Raw genomic sequence first — 23,688 nt, 5'->3', positions numbered from 1 at the left:
TATGAAAATCCTGATGCGGCCCGGCCTCAACTAGATTCCGCCTCCAGCGGCCCCCGGCTGATTTGAGTTTGAGACCCCTGATCTAAATAAACTGTGGGGTCTCAAACTACACAAATATTTATTAAATACCACTGTGCTGGAGCCGCTTCAAAGCCTAATATCAGGCATGTCCAAAGTCTGGCCTCTGGGTCAAAGCACTTTCTACCAACTAAGATGTATTGATTATGAATGGCTGAATTACAACCTTAACCTCCAGAGCCTGAAGAGCCAAAATGAGAGGAACAGATTTGTTTGTAGCAGTGTTTTCTAATAGTGAATAAGATAACTATTTGTGTTATTTTCAGTTCACGTGATTTCCATTTAGAAGTTTATAGTGAGCATTTAACCATAAACAGAATAGAATAGAAGAATATCTTTATTTCTATAACATTTTTCCCAAAGAATATCAAAGGGCTTTACAAACGAAGCATAAAATCAAATCAAAACACGGAGAGGTAAAAAAAAATAACTAGAAAAATTGCATTACCTCCGATAATGCATGTGTGAAAAAAAAGCAAAAAACATAGTAAAATTGTAAAACGTAGTAAAGCAAGGACTAAAATCAACTAAAAGCTCTCCTGTACAAAAACATCTTGACCTTAGATTTAAAACACTTAGTGGTGCTAATATGGTGCAAAGACCCAGGACACGCTGGAGAGACTATGTTTCTCGGCTGGCCTCGCCTCGGGGTCCCCCCAGAGGAGCTGGAGGAAGTGGCCGGGGAGAGGGAAGTCTGGGCATCTTGCCAGTCAGAAGTGGTCACGTTGAAACTAGGTCACACCCTTTCGCTGACAGTGGATTTGGGAGATTTTGTCAAACGCTTCAAATGATCAACATGACTTTTATTGAGGCATTTGATTGGTCATTTTATAACTTGAACTGAAGAAAAAATATAATGAAGCAAGCTGAGGGTTATCAAGAATATGTAAAAAAAAAAGGTATCAGATCATGAATGATTATTCTAAATAACATAATGACTGTTTAATTATAGCTGTTTATTTTACTATAGAAGTCTTTGGGATTTCGATTTTTGGTACTTCCTGTATAGAATGGAAAGAGGTCACTCAGTCCAGTTCTCATATACATTCAATGCTAGGTGCAGAGTAGGTCTTCTCCTCACTTCCCATCATCCCTTTGATTCTCCCACTAGCTTACAGCCCCTCACATCCCCAACCTAACATAAATAGTGCAACACAAACGGCGAGTAATATTGGAGCTATACAGCAGTTTTGATCCAGATTCCAGCTCAGACGAGGAAAACAAAGCAGTTTATGGATCTGTTTGTCTGCAAGTGGATCTATCAAAATGGAGCAGAAGAAGGAGTGTGTGGATTGTATATTTTTAATGTTACAAATACAATATTTTTCAAGCTGCATTTTAAAATCTGATTCACAATGATTTGAATGAAAAAAAATACTCACAAATGCAATTTTAAGCTGAATTTTCATAAATATAATCAGAAAAATGGCACAATAACATGCTAAAAACACAATTTTCATCAGAGCGGGCCTTTAAATGATGACAGAAAGACAGATATTTGTGCTCCAGCCTCTCTCTGCTGTTTACCTTTCACGGCTCCCGTCACAGGTATTTTGGACTGGATCAGCTCAGGTGGGATCAGATCAGCGCTGTAAGCTCAGAGCTGCTGGCTGAGCTGTCCAGGACAGAAATACTGGCTCGGTTTGAGGCAGCTGAAGTGTAAATACAGCCTATCCAATTTAACAGAAGGATCTGAGGTCAGGAAGGGAGAGTTTCTCTACAGGAAAAGTCATAAACTGCAGCGATCAGTGGGTTTCATCAGGAAATAAAGTCCATCTTTAGATAGGGGAGTAGAGCTGACTGATTCAGTGGTGAATCTTCTTGTTTCCTGTAGGATCTGGAGTGCTCTTACCGGTAGCTTTGACCATGACGCGCCCGTGGACTGGAAACCGAGTCGCTCCCTCTGCATCTCCTCCTTCAACCTGGAGGAGAACCCGGTGAATGACCTCCCCTCCCCCTCCCTGCCCCACTTTCCCTTCATCCCTCGCTAAATCTCTCCGTTTAGCCCACAAATCTCATATTTTCATCTCTGATTATTTCCCCTCCCCCTTTGTTCTGTTCTTGGACAGAGAAGGGCGGACTGTTTGGCGGAGCTGTCCGACGAGGAGGAGCTGGACGCGCTCTCCGTCGTCGTCCCGTGCCTTTCGGAGGAGCCGCTGGTGACGGCGGAGCAGGTGTGTTTAGGCAGGTTCACAGATGTTCCCTGACATTCTTCTCCCCGTGATGCTTGATACTCTCTGTGTAGGTGATCGAGGAGATTGAGGAGATGATGCAGGACTCGTCAGAGCACAATCCCTCCCAGTCGGACCTGTCCATGCTCTCCCTGGAGATCCGGAGGTGCAGCCCCGGCTTTGAGGAGCGTGAGTGTCCTCTGGAGTTCACAGCGATGACTCCTCGTCTCTCGTGTAGCTCCCATTTACTCTCAGCTTAATGCTTCAGGAGTGAGGACCTGGAGCGTGTCAGAGCTGATGTGGCATCTGGAGGAGACGGAGAGGAACATCCGGAGGTTTTCCGAGGAGCTGGTGCAGCAGCTGGCCATGAGGGACGAGCTAGACTTTGAGAAGGAGGTGAAAAACTGCTTCATCTCGGCGCTGATTGACGTGCAGAACCGACAGAAGGAGCACCGGGAAGCTCTGAGGAGGAAAAAGAAGCTTAAAGGAGGAGCTGCGACAGCGCAGGGCCATTCAGAGAGAACCTCGGTCAGTACCGAAAAGTTTCTGTGGTCTGTATTTGGTGTCAGTCTCCTCACGTCCTCACTTTACCTCCTCAGCGCTTCAGCATGGAGGGACTCTCCTCTGTCATTCAGAACAGCTTCAGGCAAACCTTTGGGAGTGGCTGCAGTGAAAGACAGGTTACCGACCTCTTCTTTCTGAAGCTACATTCACACTTGTGTTCATACTGGACAAGCAGGGAGGGGCTTCCTCTACTTTTTCTTTCTCTATCGTCAAAATCGTCATAGAAGCCTGTACAGCTGCATGTGAGCACACACAGAAGCTCAAAATGTGAAAATCCATGACTATGTCTGAATTCCCACCTTAATCCCCAACTACACAAAAAAAACTATTTAGTGCAGGAATATCTAGCGCTAGCTACTTTTTAAAAAAATGGCAAGTATGAGGCCATTGATTTCATAAAATGAAAATGTAATCAATATAACCATTTCAAAACATCAATTTATGATGTTCTGGTGAGGAAAATCTGAATGATTATTCAAATAATTAATTAAAATGTATTTTATTTGGAAAAATTGTTCAAAAGCAATGCATTGTGGTCTGTATTCGCCAATGTAGTGACTATCAATGCACACCGGTTTTTCACAAAGACTTTTGGGAAATTTCAAGGCCCCTCTTTTGGAATTGTAGATTCAGACAGCACTAGAAAATTAGACACAAACGGTAGTGCACTGTGTAGTGAGTAGTGAAAGAATTCGGACATAGACCATGACTGGAACCAGATGTACCCACATACTGTTTGGAAAAAAAATCTTTATTTTAACTGCTGATCTTAACAGTTATGGTTCAAGTTTTTCTATAATTCTGAACACCTTTAGGTTATGGTAAGAGTTAGGGACACAGATTAGCTTCATTTCCACAGAGCGGTCCGGTCCGGTAAGGAATGGTACCGTATTTTCCGCGTTTTATTTTCATAGATTTGCCAGGGGTGCCATTTATACTCAGGAGCGACTTATTTTTGATTTTCTTAGACATAAATAGGCTCATATAGTCGTTATTTTCCTCATTAGCAACCAGTTGCCTTTTAGTGGTTATTTCCCACTAACAACCACTAGAGGGCACTGTAGATTTGTTTGTCAGTATTTGCTAAACGCAGAAGAAGTTCCGTTCAAATCAAATGTTGCTGAGAATCTAATCATTCTCCTCATGTTTAGATGTTTTTCTTATTTGCATGGAGACATTATTATTATTGTTTTTATTTTTCTCTCCTTGGACTAATGCGGGACAACAAGCCATCAAACTGGGTTATAAACAGACAGAAGAGCAGCTAAAAACTGTCATTCAGATGCAGCTTCTGCAGACTAGAAGGTAACAATCGCAGTAAGAAAATGAAAAAAGAATGGAGGCATGGTTTTAGATCCTTTTCTGGAGCTCTTTAAAATAAATAACTTAACCTCTCAACATCATCTGCATCTTCCATGTATTTTAACCGAGAGAAACAGTCAAAGCCTCCATCATGTAGCGATGAGGCCAAAGATAGATTCTCCACACGCAATGGGAGCGTCTAGTTTATGAACACATTTTTGGACAAACATTGAGCATTAAATTTGACGCACGTCAAAAGAGGCAGCAACTTGACCCATGAATCCCGTTTGGTGTTAAATGTAACGTTACGTTGGGCTTGTTGAATTTGTTCATAAATGTTGGACTTTTCTCTTAGAAGTGCAACTTATACTCCGGAGCGACTTCTATATGTTTTTTTCTTCTTCTTTAATCATTTTTTGGCTTCTGCGAATTATACTCTGGCTTGACTTATCGTCCTGAAAATACGATACTATTCTGTGCGGTTAATTCTGCTGAGCGTTTCCACTCACTTAAGCCTCGCATGAAAAGTTTATTTTCATGGTGCATGCCTGGTGTAGACCGCTAGCATTGATTGATTGCATCATTGTAGTGCGATGACTAGAAAAGCAACAACAATGGAGGTCATTCAAAAGCTCGTCTTTTTCTTGCTTTACTTTTACTACATCTTATATGAGAGGAATTTAATGTTGTTTGTGACCAAAAGAGGACACAGGAAACTGCAAAAACCTGAATGCTTACAAACGTTGGAAACGTTAGCTAAAATGAGCACTATATTGAATTTTCTAATGTCATCATCACTTTCTGCCAATCAACAGATGGCTCCGCCCAAATTGCCCTGTTGTATCTTTCTATATATCTACAACAGAAGGGCTCCCTCAGGAGGTTCTGTTTAATGGGTCAATTTTACAATGGAAACACTCAAAATACCAGACTGGACCGCTCAGTGGAAATGAGGCTTTAGAGATAGGGTGAGTTGTAAAATTTCCACTTTCCGGGCAGTGATGTCAGACGCCATCTTTTCTGCAGCCTCTTGAACGTGAACGTAGCTTCAGACTTTCAGCTTATCCTTTTTTTCCCGCTCAAATTAAAAATCCAATGCTCTTTTTTATCTTCTCCAATTCTTCAGCCTCAGTCTCATAATCTCCCTTTCCTTCAATCCTTCCCAGTACTTGACCACAGTCATCCCCTACGAAAGGAAAGGTCACCCTCCGTCTGTCGAAGACCTCCAGGTCCTGACGAAGAGTAAGCGTCTTCACTTCTGCAGCAGCGTTTCCTCCTGTTGAGGCTCGACCGTCAGGTCTGATTTGTCGATTATCTCTGCAGTTCTGCAAGCTATGAGAGACGACAGCGACAGAGTGCCCAGCCTCCTGACGGATTATATTCTCAACGGTGAGCATTTGTCCTTGTCTGGTCTCACAGAAAGAGGTCAACAATCAAAATACTTTTGACTTGAATTAATCCTTTAGATTTCCTCTTAAATGTCAGCTAAAACAAGTTTCTTCATTTTTAGGACACAGTGACCTAAGAGATAAAAGCAGCATTTATTGACATTTCTAGATTTGCAAATGTTTTAAAAAGTCCTGCTAACACAGTCAAATACTTTTTCTTTGAGTTTGTCATTGTCTTGCTTCATAAAACACAAGAAATGGTGTAAAGTCCCACTCCAATCATCTTTTGATCTTTTGTAAAAGCATTCGCAGTGATCTTTTCATTATAATGTTATTTTGAGCTTAAATAACAAAACCTTGTGTCGTTCTCAAGGACATAGTTTTTGCAGAAGTTTTGCTGTTTAGCTAATACTTCAGCTAAATGCTAGCTGTCTTGGCTAATTTAGGCTTTTTTTTTTTTTTAGGCTATTTAGGCTACTGTTTTGGCTAACCTACATTTAATGTTGTTTTTTAGGCTAATTAGGCATTTAACTAATATTTTAGCTGGCTATCAACTTTAGCGTTTTCAGCTATCAGCTTCAGGGTTTTTAGCTATCAACTTTAGCATTTTCAGCTATCAATTTCAACACCTTCAGCTATCAGCACTAGTATCTTCAGCAGCCAAATTCAGCTTACAGCATTCACACTTGCATTGTCGCAGGTGATGCCACATATCTACTTCATAATTATGTTAAAAAGTTACGGTTTTACAGTTTAAAAATTTAGTTTTAGTGTTCAATCAATGTTAATTCTGTTCGGCCCGCGACCTAAGTTGGGTTTTGGATTTTGGCCCCTTGTGCGATTGAGTTTGACACCCCTGGTTTACACACTCTCCTGTTAGCTTACAGCCCCTCACAAACCCAAGCTAACATTAGTAGTTTAATAAAAATGGTGAGCGACATCAGAGCTATCCAGAAGTGCAATTTTGAGCTCAGTGTAAGAAAACAGAGACGTACATGGATCTATTTGTCTGCTAGTAAATGCATCATAAAGGACTGGAACAGAGAGCTTGTGGCCCGTCCAGTGTGCTTTCTAAGACAAAATACGACCTTTTTTAAACAGTATTTTTTTGTATGTTCTTAATTTACCACAATTTGAATTAAGAAATACTTCAAAATGTAATTTCAAGTCTAATTTTTAAAAAATAAATGCCCTCCATCATGAGAAAAATACCACCAAAATAGGATAAAAACACCCCCCACACACACACAATTTTCATCAGAGTGGGTCTTTAATTTGAGGTCAAATGACATACAAAAAACACCTTAAAGTCTTGGTTCTTCCTGTGTTTAAACTTGTGCATAAAATCATCTAACGATGTAGAAGTGGAGCACACCCTCACACCGTTACACATGTAAACACAGCAGTTGAAGCGTTTCTCTCCGTGTTCTGTGTTCATTACTCTGTGTTCTGTCTTCCTGTGTCTCGTTTGTTCCGCTCTGCATAATTTATCGCCGCCTCACACTCACTACTAGCTGTGGTCTGAGCCCCGGATGGAGAGGTTTGTGACACACTCACTGCACTGTTTCGGTGGTGTCATCTGGGTTGCCCCCTCCCTGCCTCTAAATGTAGTGCAGTTGGTTCCCATCCAAAACTGCCCTGGTGCCCCCCCCCCTTCTAACCTGCACATGCTCAGTGTCAGCTGTAGTGTCAGTCTGGAGCTTGTAAACTCCACCCTTTACTGATGAGATGCTGCTATTTGTTCCATCCACAGAATGAACCTGGTTGCCCCCCCCCCACCTGCACCTGAGAGAGCTTTGCTTCAGTTTAGCTCATTTTCATACCTTTTGTTTTAGTCTGTGTGTTTATTTTCTATTGTTCCATGATTGCATTTCAGGGTTTAACCTCCAGATCTGCTCTTCTTCCAGTGCTTTGCCCGACGTGATCCAGCTGGACTGACTCCTGATTGTTGAAGAGGACTCAGTGCAAGCACACTTAATTTATTCTGGTTTGAGCTGGTTTACGAGTGTCCTTTTATTGATGGTTTTTACATGTTTTTCATTTGTGTAAATGTTGACCTTTTCTTTCTTCTTTTTTTTGGTGTTGGATTTTGATTTCCTTGTACTGTGAAATCTCCTGATCAACAGATGATCATGGAATGACCTCAAGGCCAGAGTGGAACCTCTGAAAATTCACATTCCAGGAAATGATCCTTTTATTTTGAAAGACAGAACTTGAAAACGTCGTAAAAATGAAAAAAAAAAAATGTATAAAAACGTTATAAATGTCACGTGTGCAGGGAAAACCAGGATGTCTTTCAAAGCTACAAACCACAATCTGTATTCATGTCAGCGTCATCCTACATGTTCTTTGTATTTATGGCTGTAACGGTGGCTGAGACTGTTGACAACCTAACTATGCATCCGTATTTTTCAACGAGTGCAGCTCTCATGCAGAGCGCGAGTCACTCATGTGCCTGCAGGTCACCAGGCAGTAAACAGTTCAACCACCAGTAGATATTTTTACTCAATTACTTTATACAAGCTGCCTTTGTCTGAAAAGTTACTTTTGTACATGATAAAGAACATATTTTTTGTTTAGTAGAGATGTTTCTGTGCAACTTTAAAAAAATAAAGTGGGGTTGTTTATTTTGTATGTATTTGAGCTGAAGAATAAAATGATTGTCTCAGGATATGTTATTCTTTTTTTTACATTTGTGGCAAAAAAAGTAATCAAAGTAACCGATTCACAAACAATATAGTTTTTTTTTTATCGTGTCACCCTTTTTCTAAATGATCCCCTCTTTATGTGTCGAGTAAATTAACATTTATTTTAAATTTAGAAAGCAAATATTGTCTTTTTCATTTTTTACAGATTGATTTAGTTCAGACTGTTTAACCAGCACTGGCTGCTTTAGTATCAGATGAGGGAGAAAAAATGGATCAGAATTTGAACAGCAGAGATCAAATAAAAAAGAGATTTTCTTTATGAGTTTAAGTGATGAGATGGGGAAAATGTGAGAAGAAGTTCTGAACAATAGCAGTTTACCACAATGAGTAGCAACCATAGACCGTCTAACTAGCAACAACATCAATAGTGGCAACTGTAGTGATGAACTCAAAAGTTAGCTATTTTGGCTAATTTAGGCTTTTTTGTTCTTTTTTTTGTTCTTTAGGTTATTTTTGAGTTTAGCTAATATTTAGGTGCATGCTAGCTATTTTGGCTAATTTAGGCTTTTTGTGTTTTTTTTTTCATTTTTTAGGCCAAATATTTTTCAGCGTTCTTAGCCAAGAATTCCAGCATCTTCAGCTATCAGCATTCACACTAGAATTATCTCAGGTAATGCTATATATCTAGTTCTTAGTTTCAAGCTGATGATGGTTGAGATGTGCGCTTTACATCCAGTTTGCGCATGACGGGATTAGTCGACTAAGTGGAAAAAATAATCTGTGATTGGTTTACTATTAACATAATCGTTTGTGGGATCACTACTCCTGATTAACGCTGATAGCGTCTGAACCTGTCAGATGGCGGACGTTGTGGAAAACGAAGCAAAGATAGCTCACATGAGGCCACCTGGTGGTAGTGTTGCTGCTGCCGGCGGCGGCGTCTCCGGCGAGAACCAAGGTCCATCCAAAGGTTTCGTGGTGAGGGAGGCTCCCTGGGCTAACACCAATGAGAAAGTGAGTTAGGAGAAACCTCATGGGGTAACAACCAGCCCCAGCCTCATTTCTAACCCCTTTTTTGTGTCTTTTAGGCTCCTGACATGAGCAGCTCTGAAGATTTCCCAAGCTTTGGAGCTCCAGTCCCACAAAACTTTATACAACACTAGACATTTAACCTCACACTAACTGTTGAATGGACTTTTCGTAAATATCTGATGAAAAGACTACGCCGACTCTTTCAGGCAGAACAGCAGAATCTCTCGTGCCAACCGTCTGTCCCGTGTTCCTCACCTTCTGTTTGGGGTCAGTGTCCACCCCCTTCGTCTTCCAGTTGCTATGCAGGTCCAGCTGGTCTGTAGCAACGCTCCTCCCCTTCTTCTTTTCAATCAGCCTTACAGCTAGAACGATAAAAACCAGGTGGAGATGCAAATCACAGTGTCATTGTAATCCTCCCGGACTCTCACCCACCAACACAACACAACAGTGACCTTTAACCTTTCAGTGAACACTTAGCTTGTTAGCTGCTAAACCATCCGTCTATCCTGGTTTCTATCCTTCTACTACAGAAAAAAATATGCAAATGCCATCAAAGTGGACGGTTATGGATCACACTAGAAAAAAATGTCCAAAAATCAATAAAAATTGAAAATCCTTTGTCGCGTGTTGGTGCTTTCCAGGATGTAAAACCAAGACATTTACTTGAAAGCTGCATGTTTAGCAGCGATGGAAGGAATCTCCTGCATGATTTTTGTTCAAATCTATAGTAAGACGATGACTTTGTCCATTAAAGTAACTTTAAAAGTTCAAAGAGAATACATTTTGACCAAATTGTCCTTTTAAAAACGTTTTGCGTTTTGCTGTCAGCAGGATTTATAGGTAACAACTATAGGAAGGTGATTAGTTTATCATTTTCAATGAAGTTTCAGTCTAACTCGGTGAAAAGTAAGTTAAAAAACTTAAAAGTTTAATTACATTTTGACAAAATGGACATTTTCTACACTTTTTGGATTGTCAAGGCTGAGAGCATGACTTTTTATCACAACCTTTAGTGAGGTGATCACTTTGACATTTTTAAATCATGAATCAGTCTAACTTTGTAAAAAGTAAGTTTGAAAATTATAAGAAAATTATTTTCCACTAAATTGGCATTTTACTCTGTCTCCATAGTTGGACATGTTGCTCTCGGAATAAAAAAAAACAAAATGCCAAAGATGTCAATCGAGTCAAAATATATTCCCTTTTAACTTTAAACTTTCACAAAATTAGACTAAGTTGACATAAAATGACAAAGTGGTCACCTTAATATTGGTTGTGACCATATATCATTCTCCTCAGCCTTAAAAATCCAAAAAGTGTCAAATGACGATTTTGTCAAAATGTATCGTCTTTTTACTTGAAAACTGTACTTTTCATTAAGACTGAAACTTGTTCACAATGAAAAGTTGTCTTTTTGCTATGGGATTTGAAAAATATCATGCTCCCTGTCTTGAAAATCCAAAAAGTGTGAAAAATGTCAAATTGGTTGAAATGTATTCTCTTTTAATTTTTAAAACCACTTTTCACCAAGCTAGACATAAACTTGATCAAAAAGGACAAATTAGTCACCTTACTGTAGGTTGTGACCAAAAATAAGGCTGTCAGGATTCAAAATACATGAGTGATCAGCATGTTTTGGGTAATGTTTCAGCTTGCTTTGATATGATTGGGCAGGGGTGTCAAACTCAGTGGTACAAGAGGCCAAAATCCAAAACACACCTTATGTCATGGGCCGAACAGGGGAAACGTTTATTGAACACTCTAAAACTACATTTTTAAAACATAAAAACTGTAACGTTTTAACATAGTTATGAACTAGATATTTAGCTGAATGCTGTCAGCTGAATTTGGTCGCTGAAGATGCTAGTGCAGAAACTGATAGCTAGCTAAAATATTAGCTAAATGCCAAATTAGCCTAAAAAAATTGGATTAGCCAAAACAGCTAGCATGTAGGTGAAAAAAATAGCTACATTTCAAAACAGCCTAAAGACTGAAAAAGCCTAAATTAGCCAAAACAGCTAATATCTAGCATTAGCTAAACTCTAAAATGACCTAAAAATCGTAGTAAATCCCCAAATACTCCACAAAGCTAGCAGAATGCCATTTAATTATGAACAATTCCAAATATTAAAAGGCAGGAATATTATTCCAGAAATCAATTTAAACCTTAAATAACTTTCAATATTTTATCCTCCACAAAAATACATTATGTCGTACTTACACAAGCTACAAACAAGCGCAAGATAACATCGGTCCTTTAATAATAAAACAAAACGATGGTCGGACCGGCAGTGGGCCACTAGCTTATGGGAGCCAATTTACTTACCTGTGCTTAACAATGGACCTCTCCATAGCCAATGCCGACTGCCGATCCGACCATACAAACAGAGATTATGCCCGACTTCCTTATATACCCTGCTGTCGGGAGTGTATTCCAAACATATGGTTTTGTCTCCACTGTTTTTTTTTTGTGGCAAATTTGAATTACATACAAAATTGTACTTATAAATAAAATATGAAGAAAAATAAATATGACTTTAAAAGGTTTTTATTTTACAAATATGCATTTCTAATTGAGCCGCAGTGCATGCAGGGAAATGTTGTTAGTCGCAAAAAAACTCCCGGATTGATGCAATACATACAGCTTTGTAACAATTACCGCACATGGTTTTAACAATAAAATAACTTTTATTTCTTAACCAAAAAAGTGAGAAAACCTGAAAAAAGACTGAACCCAAAAATCGCCATCTAACGTTAGCGCTGTTAGCAAGCCTGCTAATGCTAACCAACCGTTGAAGCCAATCCTGCCGCGGTCGCAAATATAGTGACATGAATTCCATTCACGAAACAATGGAAACCTGTGGCGTCGCCTGCCCTGAATAAGTATTTTCAAGTCCTGAATGTTTTTGTTTTAGACTCAGAACTGCCTTGTTGTAACGTTAACGAAAATTGCATTTTTGTATTTTCCTAGCTTAAGTGAGTGCAACACATGCACAGTGTGCTGACCAATCACAGAGGAGTAGAACAGAGGGAAAAAATACCCTACCTACAAAGATGCTTTCTACGGAGCCCCTGACCTGACATGGATAAAAAAAATAATTATTTCGTTCCCGATTATTAACTTGTTCCCACGATATAATTAAAGCGTTCGAACGAGGGTGTCTGTCAGTACCCGATCCCCTTTTCCTAACCACGCCCTAACCACGTGCACATGTATTACGTGAGTTCCCTTTTGCGCCATTTTTTTTCTAAAACTTTATTACTCGCGCTGGTTGACAGTTTTAACACGATTTGCGGCAGCTGGGTAATCGGGTGGCCCATTGAGTCATTTATTTAGTTAGTTCGTTTTTATAACTTTATTTTCAGAACTGAAGACATGGAACAAAAAAGAAACACAACATACTGGGGATTGCAAATACAGTTATAATAAGATGTTATGTTTTACAAAGGAATCATAAAATATTTAAATATTAGATTAAAAAATCTAATTAATATCAATAATAACAAGGACCCCAAAGTGCAATATGTATGTCAGAAACCTAATAAAAATAACATTTTACATAAATTTGATCAAGATATACTAAATATATTTAGAAGTTGATTTATAAAATTCCTATTTATTCTTAATGTAAAGAAACACATTGTGAAATACTAAATTATATGTTTATATGAGCCGCCATTATATGAAAAATAAATAGAAACCACACAGTACTTAATTTATTTTATTTTTGTCCCCAAATACAAATATTTTGGGAAGAACCACATACTGTAATTGGCAGGGAGAGATTTTCCCACAGCATTTCCATCAAACCCCATCATATTTGACATCGTATTAGAAAATAAATGAGAAGAAATGTCATCCTGTAAATGTAATCCTTTGTCACAAATATAAAGACTCCCCCAAAATGTAGAATATTTACCAACAAATTCAAACTATATTTAGAATCGCTGAAGCTCCTCAAGGAACCAAAAGTAAAAACAATGTATGATGAACTAAAACTTCCCTTTTGTGTTCATGTGAAAACATTTTTTGGTTCTTTGCCTCACTCTGCTCAGATCTGTATTCATTTTATTAGCTTTGTTTGTCATTTAATTCTCTTAAAACTCTGTTTCATAATGTCAAGTCTTGTTCTGTAGTCTGTAGTGTAGTTAGTAAAAAAAACAGTTGCAGATCAGCATGTGACAATTGTCTCTATAAAGTCAATGTAGGGACAATCTACAATAATTAGAGCCATTTGAAGTTTATTAAATTACCTATCTTACCAAAAATCAACGGATCCCATTTCAAACTAATGAATAAAATCTGTCCTTTTGCTGAATTTCTTAAAAGCAGATTATGTTGAACTCTGCACATTTTTTGTCATTTGGATGATGAAACTGGAACGTTTATGTTCCCATGTTCATATTCCAAGATTTTTTGGAGAAACCTCAGAAATTGGAATAATCTTTAACTTTACATTCACCCTTTTTGTGCCTCAGACGTATTGCTTTGGTTTTGTTTGCCAGCCATTTGATCTATTTATGTTCCATTACAAAGAGATATAGTTGGTTAAAATAGTTTTATTTCGTTAAATGGGGCAGAGATAAGTTTACTTCTGTCTGTCCACTTTCATTTTCACCAAATTCAAGAAAATAGTGTAATTTATTGTAATGTGCTGTGAAAATGAAATAAATTTCATTGAACAACATGAACGGGCTCACGGTGGAGCAGTGGTTAGCGCTCTTGCCTCACAGCGAGAAGGCCCCGGTTCGACTCCCGGCTGGGACCTTTCTGTGTGGAGTTTGCATGTTCTCCCCGTGCATGCGTGGGTTTTCACCGGGGACTCTGGCTTCCTCCCACCGTCCAAAAACATGCTTCATAGGTTAATTGGTGACTCTAAATTGCCCCTAGATGTGAATGTGTGTGTGATTGCGGCCCTGCGACGGACTGGTGACCTGTCCAGGGTGAACCCCGCCTTCGCCCATCAGTAGCCGGGTTAGGCTCTGGCACCCCCGCGACCCCGTAAGGGACGAAGCGGTCAGGAAAATGAACGAATGAGAAACATGATCCAATAACGACTATAACATAAATAAATATAATAACTTTATTAGTACTACAAGGACATGTTCTCCAGCATAAAACAAGATTAAAAACAAAAGACATAGCTGACATTTACAGATCTAACTAATCTTAAATATTTAGATGAGCAAAAATATCACAACTAAAACCTCAAAAACCAACAGCCTCCTGCATGTGGTGGTGCTCTGAATTTCCATGGTGGTCCATTTTCCCATGCGGTGCAGCCTTGTTTTATGGAACAAAGAAACAACAATAAGACATAAAAATTGTGGTTGTCATCCTGAACTCGATATGTTTCCCCGAGTAAAACAACTTTCTGAACCAATTTCAGCTCAAACAAAAAGATGGACACTAGCTGCATTTCCATGATACATACGCACAAAACTTTATTGAAATTCTAGAAATGTAAAAAAAAAAATAATAATTTCACAGTCACACTGTTTCCATTAAATCATAATTATGTGAATAAACAGAAACCAACTCATATGATAAGTCATTAAAAATATAGCAATGGATGAGAAGAGGTATTGTTTTAATTTGATTAATTAAAAATGAGCATTTGGGTCACGTGAGTGTTGTACGCATGTGTGCAGCACAGCTAGTCCATTAACAGTTGCAGATGCACGAGATAAACCGGTTAGGTGGTATTGAAAAAAAAAATTGCCATTTACACAAGTGAGCAGCTGGACCCTTTTTTTGTTTAAAAACATGACAAGTTCCATCCAAGTTTCTGCCACGTCACTCGCGATCATCCTCATCTGTCAAAGGAGACGTCTGGTCTGTCAAAGTAAACGTCTGCGTCTTATTCAGGCTGCAAAGAAGCAGCTACAGATGAAGTGATTATGAGGAAATCTTGATGATTTTATGGAGGAGATGTGGATCCAACGATTTTGTATGAAACGTAACTTACAAGCTGTGGGATCTGTCATGGCGCTCGCTGTGCAGCGCTCAGGCAGACGCTTCCTACCAAGAAGCAAATTTGAATCTGAACAAAGTGTTTCCATTGCAGTTTTGTGAAAAATGTCAATTTTGATACACTCCAAAAACAACCTCCTCCAAGCACAACAACTTTTTTTTAAAATAAATTGATATTTTAGAATTTGTGGTGTTTCCATTGAGCACCTTTACTATCTCAAATCTAAATTAATCAATTTCATAGCTAATAGAAACGCAGCTCCTGACACATTCCTCTGTACAGTTCTGATACATCTCACATTCTGCTGCTCTGACCAGCTTCACTGTCCCTCTGAGGACCACCAGCCCACCACTGTTCTTCAGATGAAGCAGATGGTCGTCTGATCCAAGGATGAGGGCACAGAGGCTGTGACTTCTCAGGACAGTTTAAGGATTTTTATGATAACAAATCCAGAAATGTAGGCAGGACTTTGTCTACAAGACCACCCAAACAGGCGGGCAGGTATCTGTGGTCACATGACTGCAGGAATACATGCAGATGGGAGATCTTCCTCTGACGTCAAAGTGGAGTGCATGTCTGCAGCTGACAGAGATACAGTTCACGGTGTCATCTTCTGCAGCACGTTTCCTGATCCTCTGGTGAGACACCACAGTGAACCATCATACAGCGGAGAATGCCCTGGAACTGCCCTGCCATTTTGAAGTAATGATACACGTTCAATATCTTTTTAGTTTAACCAACATTTTGTATAGACTCTGAAATATTTACTGTGTGCCATTCTAATATGATTTCAGTTTGACTGTATCAATAATGATCAATTTTCTCATAGTTTTGTCTTTCATTTCTCACAAGCTGGTAACTCTTCTGGAACTAAAGGTTCTTACATCTGGACCTTATTCCTCCATCTTGGAGACTTCAGGGGTTTATCTGGTCGGGTTTCAGTTGTCTAATGATTCCAATGTGAATGCAGCTCAGACATGAAGACTGACTCCCACCATTGAAGAACATCAGATATAACCTCAACTCAAAGTGCCTTAAATCACCTCTTTCCTTAGGGACTTTACCACAACTTCTGAACAAACTGAAACGCACTGCTGTCACATAATTGTTTAAATATCGTCAACAAATGGAGAGCCAACATGGATTAGAGGAATTTCCTCCTCATCAGAACACTGGATGAGACATGAGGGAAGCACACAAAAAATATATTAAAAAAAAACAAAACCACTTCACTTGACTTGACTTTTTCCAGCAGAAGTCCTGGGCATGCACAGTGAAATCCTCAGCTGAAGCAGCCTCACCACGTCACTGTGAGCTTCTCCAACACGCAACAGCAAATACATGAAAGGTTGCCTCACAGAACAGTTTCACAAAGCCAAGTTGTGGAAGTTTCTGTTCAACTCTCAGCTAGATCAACACGTCTAATAAGGAGAAACTGATAGCACTTTTAGGATCATCGCCGCTAGAGGGCAGCATTGTCTTCAATGTCACTTAGTGTAAACCAGGTGAGATTTGGCACAAAGCAGTCCTCCAAGAGTGTGAGGACATCAGTTCAGATCATAAAGCACTGCTTTGCATTTCTCTTGTATTACAGTTAAAAAGTGAGAAAGAAACATTAAGAAATATCTTTAAATGTATACTTGAAGTTAGTACTTTTTAATATGTTGATTCATCCATGGATTAAGCCTCCAAGTGCACTATTTGATTACCCTTTAAAAGTACTAAAAATCAAAACAAACACCCCCATATTGCTATTTTGTCATTTATTGCCCCTGTCTTTTTAAAAAAAATATTTACCTGAATTGAACAGTTTTGGGATTAAAAAAAAAAAGAAGAAGAAGCAAACAAATACGCCCCCAGTCGGGGTCGAACCGGTAACCTATTGATTATTAGACCAGGAGTTTAACCGCTAGGCCAACGAGAAACCTGAAGTACGTCACACATCTCCATGGATACAGTCCATGCATTACGCAACAAATTCCATTATTTGATTACCCTTTAAAAGTACTAAAAAAATCAAAACAAACACCCCAATATTGCTATTTTGTCATTTATTGCCCCTGTCTATCTTTTAAAAAAATATTTACCTGAATTGAACAGTTTGGGGATTAAAAAAAAAAAAAAGAAGCAATCAAATAAGCCCAGAGTCGGGATCGAACCGGTACTCTCTTGATTGTTAGCCCGGGAGTTTAACCATTCGGCCATCTAGAAACCGGAAGTACGTCACACAGATCCATGCATACAGTCCATGGATTACGCAACCAACTGCACTATTCAATTACCCTAAGCATTGACTGTAACGTCATGTTTAATTTTAATGGTTTAATTTTGGCTCCAACCAAATGAAGTCCATTCAGTTGTCATGTTTTCGCAATGCGGTTGCCGCAATGTTGGAGCCGGACCCACGTCAGTAAGCTGATATTGGTCCAAGTCAATTTCTATGGCAACCACTCTCACCAATCAGGAGTGCTCTTGTTAGAAGTCCACACCCCTACCGCTCGGATGAATCTCTCAAACGTTTTGACCGTTGGACATCGGAGCCACCAAGCTCCACCTACTTTCATTGTGGGATCTCATTGGTCACTACAGAAAACAAATCATGAAAAAAAGAGGATTATCAAGAAAATGTAAAAAAAGAGGGATCAGAACAATAATGTTTATTTAATTCAACTTTATTTATATGGCCCAATTATACAACACAGATGTCTCAACAGGTTTCAACCGGTAATTGTCCGAAACAAAAACACAGAATTCCAGGGGAAAAAATAAGAAACCTCAGGGAAGTCTACATGAAGGATTGATGGTCCCAAGACGGACAGGAGATTTACCAGAACTGTTGAAGAAGAATTAGCTTATCTAACTATACAACTAAGTATCTGAATGGTGTTCATCCAGATAGAACTGGGGGACAGCTGGGGACGCGAGACAAGCCAGAGGCGAGGTCCACGGCCAAGAACAGGAGCACAGACGAGCCACCTGGAATCTGGAATCTTTCATGGGGAAAGAGGAACAACACACGAATCACACTGCATCAAACAGAGGCGTGGAGAACTAAATGACAAATTAATTCAATTATCACCAATAGAGTGAGTGAGTAAAAGCTGTTTACTTCTTATAGATGTCATTGGGAGGTGACCCCACCTGTGTTTGCCCAAATTGTCTTAAGTGGATTGTTGGTGGGTAGGCTCGCTATGCTATCCAGCCACCTGGTGGACAGTGGAGCTTACTTACTTGCTACAGCAGAGCACACCAGCTCATTACAGCTCGATAGCTCAATATAAAGGAGCTTGCTACAGCAGAGCTCGCTAAAGAGGAGCACGCTAGCATGCTATGGAGGAGCTTGCTAGCACGCTACAACGGAGCTCGTTAGCATGCTATGTTGTCCACTGGGTGGCTGGGTAGCATAATAAGCTAACTTACTGAGTCCACACTTAAGCCAATGTGGGCAAACACAGAAACTGCAGACAAAAACAATTTTGCTTTCACACACCCCTCTGCATTTAACCGGACTTGGGACCGGCACAGGAGGGCACTGGAATGTGCCCCCTTGTGGTTGCATTACACACTCACACAAACATTCGTTCTTTTTTCTTTTTTTTCATTCACTCATATTTTTAATTCTTTCATTCACTCATTCTTTTTTAGGGGAAACCTGAGCCCAGGAGAAACCCCGCCAACATTCATTCATTCATTCAGGGCAAACATTGAACAGATTTTTTAACAAAATTACAAACACAACACTGATTAATGACTAACTTTTTTTAAGGGTGAACCTGAGCACCAGGAGAAAACCCACAAACATTAAACTTTTTTTTTTTTTTTTTTTAACAAAACACAACACAAAGACATGACAATTTTTTTAAGGGCGAACCTGAGCACCAGGAGAAAACCCGTTTTTGAGCAAGAATTTAGTTTATTGCTCTGTGTTTATACTGGCGTCTGCCTGCTGGTGTGAACGCCTTTTTGACTGTCCTCCACAGGGAGATATTTTGTCCACCAGAAACATCAGATGACAAAGACTCGTCGTCTTTGTCATCTGATGATTCTTCTTCATCTGACCCTTCTTCAGAATCATCTAACCCTTCTTCAGATTTATCTGACCCTTGTTCTTCATCAGAGATTTCTTCCTCGTCATCAGAGATTTCATCTTCGATATCTGAGGTTTCCAGGTCTAGGTCCATAGACATTTCCTGTTTCTGGTCCATAGACGTTTCTGCCTCATCAGGATCGGTTGATGGATGATCCAGGACCGCAGGAGTGTCAGCCTTGTGCTTGCGCCATCTTGCTGGAGTCAGAGCTTTTTTAAACCTTCTCCACGCGGAGATTTTTGGTTTCTCCAGGTTAGATGGCTCTTTCGGGTCTTTGGTCACTGACTCTTCTTCTTGGGGATGTTGGTCAGAATCTGTCTCTGCTTCTGGAAGTGGAACTTCTATTTTGGGGTCAGTTTCATCCAAAAAGGTCCATGGGAGTCCTAGGGCAGTTTTGTCCGTCTTCTTCTCAACTTTTGTGTTGAGGAGAGCTCTACGTTTGGCCAAACGAGTCCTTACAAGGACTGGTTTGCAGATCCTCTGTTTTTTAGTGGGAGGACATTCTGTTGTGTCCATCTCCAGAGGTCTCTTGCGCTTCCTTGAAGGTTCTGCAGCCACTTGTGGTTCAGAATCAAACACTTGATCTGAAGTTTGGACTGCTGCCTCCTCAACGACATTTTCTGTCGACATGGATGAGATGCTTCAACTGAGACGCGGGGATGGAACTTTTTGGGTGGTGATTGGAACATCTTGCAGGATGGTCTGCAGAGTTTCAGGATGCATCTTCACTGTAGACTGCATCGTCCATCTTCAGGGTTTACAGGGTTGGCTGTGGACGGATGCTGCATGACCAAAATGATCCATAAATATAAGATAATGCATGCACTGTCCTAAAACATTTTTAACAAAAACTCAATTAATTAAATTATTGAATAATTAAAAATCACTTGATTCATTAATTACTTGTTAAAAGTAATCAAGGTCAGGTGGTACCTCCCCCAGGGCAGAAACCTCAGCAGGTAGTTGGTCCTGCCAGAGAGCACCACTGGTGACCTTCAAACCAGCTTCCTCCTCATCATCACCTCCACATCCTCCTCTGGGGCCTCGGTGTCATCAGCACAGGAGCAGATATTGTGGAGGATGGCACAAGCTGTGACAACCTGCGATATATAAATTAAATATATAAATTATTAGAAATATATTCCAATGAATATAAAATGCTGCTATGTGTTCACTTCCGTGAGGTACAAAGGTGTGATGCACCTCCAGCACTTGCAGGAAGATGCCTCTGAATCTTGTCTTCATCATTCCAAAAGCACACTCTATAATGGAGGGCGCTTTTGGAATGATGCCAGGGTTACCAGGAGGTTTGATCCTGATGTGGCATCCATCGATGGCACCTGCAGCTTTAAGGAAAAACTCTGTGCTGTGCAAGCCCTGCAAACCCACGGGACTCCACCTCCAGGTCCTCATGGGTTTTTGGAAGGTGAAGGTCCTTATGGCGAATGGTCACCACCTCCTCAGTGACTGTGGATGATGCAGTGGACAGTGGAACGAGAGATCCAAACACTCTTGAGATCATCCTGTAGGATACTCCGCTCGCCAACCAGAAGAGAAACACCAGGATCTCAGTTACATCACCCCACAGACGTCACCAATGGAGGTTCAGGAGGACTGCAGGAGAGTTCCTGTTCACTCTGATTCTGGTCCTGGATCTTCACTGTTAATAAACCGCTCCAGGAGACTCAGGTTGATTCTGCATTACAGGGTGTAGTCTGCTTAAAAAGAAATACACAAGAAATACTTTTTTAGTAAAAAAACAAACAAACAAAAAAAAACATAAAAAACATAAAAAACTTAAAGCAAACATGAATATGTGGCTTTAAGTATTCTGATCTTAGACTGTAAAACATACTTAGGTGAACATGAGAATAACAAAATACTGAAATACTACTTGTACTGATTTCATATAAGAGTAGGGTAAGATTGTTAAAATTAATTTCTGCAATAGAAGAAGTCAGAAGACAAAATAAACATTTAACACTATTGTAGTCTGGATAATAAAATAAAAACAGTATTTAGTTAGTTTTTCTACAATCTTCTTATGCTCAGATAAAGGTAGGTACTTATACACTGCTATAACTTGTGAAATACAACTTCAATAATCTACAAACCCACAAATTCAGTAATTGTATATTTTACAACCTGTAATGCAGTTGCCAAGTAAAATAAATAAATTAAACTAGCTAAAGCTAACATGTATATGTGTGAGAGAGTATGATCACTCTAGAGGGGAATGCTGGTCTTATAGCTTCTTTCGACAGAGCTCCGGTCAGAGGGAAGGGCACGGAGAATCCAGTTTCCAGTAAACTTTTAATTTCAGGAGTTGAATTGATACATGGTTTCAGAATCCAGCTCAGTGGCCTTGTGGTAGAGTGTCCGCCCTGAGATTGGAAGGTCGTGGGTTCAAATCCCGACCGAGTCATACCAAAGACTCTAAAAATGGGACCCAGTGCCTCCCTGCTTGGCACTCAGCACTAAGGAGTTGGACTGGGGGGGTTAGACCACCAAATGGTTCACACACCTTGGTGTGTGACAAATAGTGGGACTTTAACTTAAACATCTGCGTATATGGTTGTCTATGGTTGTCTGTGGATGTGTGTGTGTGTGTGTGGTCTGCAAAGAAACAAAATACAAATAATATTGTTATGGTATACTGAGAAGTAAATAACATAATAATCATTAACATTATTTACCTGGATAATTTAAATAACAAGACTTAGTAAACAAACCATAAATAAACAGAAATTAAGTAATACAAAGGGTTAAACAAGCCTTTGTTAGTAATCCAAATAGATTTACATGTCTCTGGCTCCCTCTAGAGGGCAAGAATGCAAACCAGAATAATAGGAGTTTGAGGCTTTTTTCTTTATCTTTTAAGAGCTTTTGTAAACTGTACCTGAAGGCCGCGGCATCGGAAGAAATTCAGACACAGCTCAAGAGACCAAAACATTGCTGACGTCACGTCAGTGTCAGGATTTGATTGGCTGGATATCGATGTGCTCCTGGATCGACCACAACAAATGATGGTTAAACAGTGTGATGTCATCCCACAAAAGCCTTGGATCAGGCTGTTGACCAGCATGAGAAGGAGATCCCAGACTGTTGTGGCTGTGATGTCTTCTTTTGCTGACAGACATGTTAGTTTTAGATCTTTCAAGTTAAAAGAAATACTTTGAACATAAAATATCAATCTGTAATCACCTGAGAGTTTGCATTTATCTAGTCAATTAATAGAAAACAGCAAGAAGATAGTGGAACATTATATTTCACATGGTTTCACTTACTGTTAGGCCGGGACCCAATGTAACCTGTGATAGAAAGGCAGAAGAACACAGACAGATGATGACATGTACTTTAGCTGATAAATAACTCCACAGATCAAACATCTGTTTTTCTTTTAATTAGAAAAATCAAGACACTCAATCGTGGTAAAATACAGTGACTAATTCCACATTACCATGTAATCAAGGCCAAAAATACCAACAGCCTTACAATGCATGACTTCTCGGACATTGCTTCAACTGGGAATGATTTGAAATGAACAGATTTATGGGACTTGTAATTTTATATTTGGTAGGACAACCTTTTGAAATGAATTGCATTCTCACAAAATGAATGAGTTTTTTTCTGGTTCACTTTACACTCCTTAAACGTTTTGAAAAACAGATACAAATATGATACCAATGTATCAAACAAACCCATCAAAACTAGTCTGAGACTTCTCCTTGATGTCAGAACGTCATCATAGCGGCGCGATGACCCCCTGAAATCAACTAAGTGTCCACCGTTTTCCGGGACCATCTTCTTTATAAATAACGCTCTTTGACGTCATATTGGATTTTAGGCAAAAGTCTGGCCCAAAAGTTTATTTTGAAAGGTATGTGCCAAAGAAGATGAATCTATTGAGAGAACCTTGAAAAAAGGGCAATTTTTGCCCAGCTTGGACCTGTCTAAGACTTCCTCCCTGGATGGGCCGTCGCCAACGGAACCGAGATGTTCCTTCATCTGCTGCCGAATCAGCTCAACGGATGTCCAAGTAAAACTGAAAGCAGCTCTATTCAGATTCTAACTCTTACCAAAAAAAACCTTTCAGGAAACTACTGGGTTTCTAGGCTCAGCCTTTGTGTTTCGAAACTTGCTTATTCATTTGGCTTAGTAACTGCTAAGATCTTGAACTAGAGCTCAAACTCAAATGTGTTTCTTAGAGTTTGAGATAATTTTCTACAGAAATGTATGCTTTGTCTGTTCTCTGTTGAGAAATCTTTCATTAAATGTTTTTTCCCCTTTTGTGTGTTTTTCTTATTACATTTTTTTAACTTATTTTATTTTTAGTAATTCTTGAAAGGGTATGCTTCTATTATCTCCTGTATATCCTCCTGGCATTCATGATTTTTTATTAAAATGTTAATTATATGACACGGAAAAATTACAGCCAAAGT

General features: G+C 39.5%; 2 protein-coding genes and 1 long non-coding RNA gene across 4 annotated transcripts in view; 2 read left to right on the top strand and 1 right to left on the bottom strand.

Moving 5' to 3' along the window:
* Window positions 1–8,174, top strand: part of fez2 (fasciculation and elongation protein zeta 2) — a 10,184-nt gene extending 2,010 nt beyond the window's left edge. The window contains exons 2-10 of one of the 2 annotated variants that reach the window (XM_024267087.2): window positions 1,913–2,015; window positions 2,148–2,252; window positions 2,324–2,438; window positions 2,518–2,777; window positions 2,849–2,929; window positions 5,282–5,357; window positions 5,439–5,504; window positions 7,018–7,043; window positions 7,411–8,174. In XM_024267087.2, coding sequence (XP_024122855.1) covers window positions 1,913–2,015; window positions 2,148–2,252; window positions 2,324–2,438; window positions 2,518–2,777; window positions 2,849–2,929; window positions 5,282–5,357; window positions 5,439–5,504; window positions 7,018–7,028 — 817 coding nt within the window. In that variant the 3' untranslated portion in view covers window positions 7,029–7,043; window positions 7,411–8,174. The remainder of the gene's footprint in view (window positions 1–1,912; window positions 2,016–2,147; window positions 2,253–2,323; window positions 2,439–2,517; window positions 2,778–2,848; window positions 2,930–5,281; window positions 5,358–5,438; window positions 5,505–7,017; window positions 7,044–7,410) is intronic. The other variant, XM_024267086.2, reaches the window with a different exon arrangement.
* A 573-nt stretch (window positions 8,175–8,747) lies between these two features.
* Window positions 8,748–9,361, top strand: LOC118599771 (vigilin-like). Its single transcript, XM_036215735.1, has 2 exons — window positions 8,748–9,165; window positions 9,240–9,361. Exons 1-2 carry the CDS (start codon window positions 9,010–9,012, stop codon window positions 9,312–9,314), a joined length of 231 nt encoding a protein of 76 aa, XP_036071628.1. The 5' UTR covers window positions 8,748–9,009; the 3' UTR covers window positions 9,315–9,361.
* Window positions 9,362–18,507: 9,146 nt separating this feature from the next.
* Window positions 18,508–20,652, bottom strand: LOC118599857. The gene is made up of 3 exons (XR_004949379.1): window positions 20,450–20,652; window positions 20,150–20,346; window positions 18,508–20,028 (listed from the first exon to the last, which is right to left on the bottom strand). It is a non-coding gene; the product is annotated as an uncharacterized LOC118599857 (long non-coding RNA).
* Between the last annotated feature and the right edge of the window lie 3,036 nt (window positions 20,653–23,688).

This window comes from Oryzias melastigma, linkage group LG16 (assembly GCF_002922805.2).
Source record: "Oryzias melastigma strain HK-1 linkage group LG16, ASM292280v2, whole genome shotgun sequence".
Classification (NCBI taxonomy): domain Eukaryota; kingdom Metazoa; phylum Chordata; class Actinopteri; order Beloniformes; family Adrianichthyidae; genus Oryzias; species Oryzias melastigma.
This window is presented reverse-complemented; position numbering and strand designations above follow the sequence as displayed.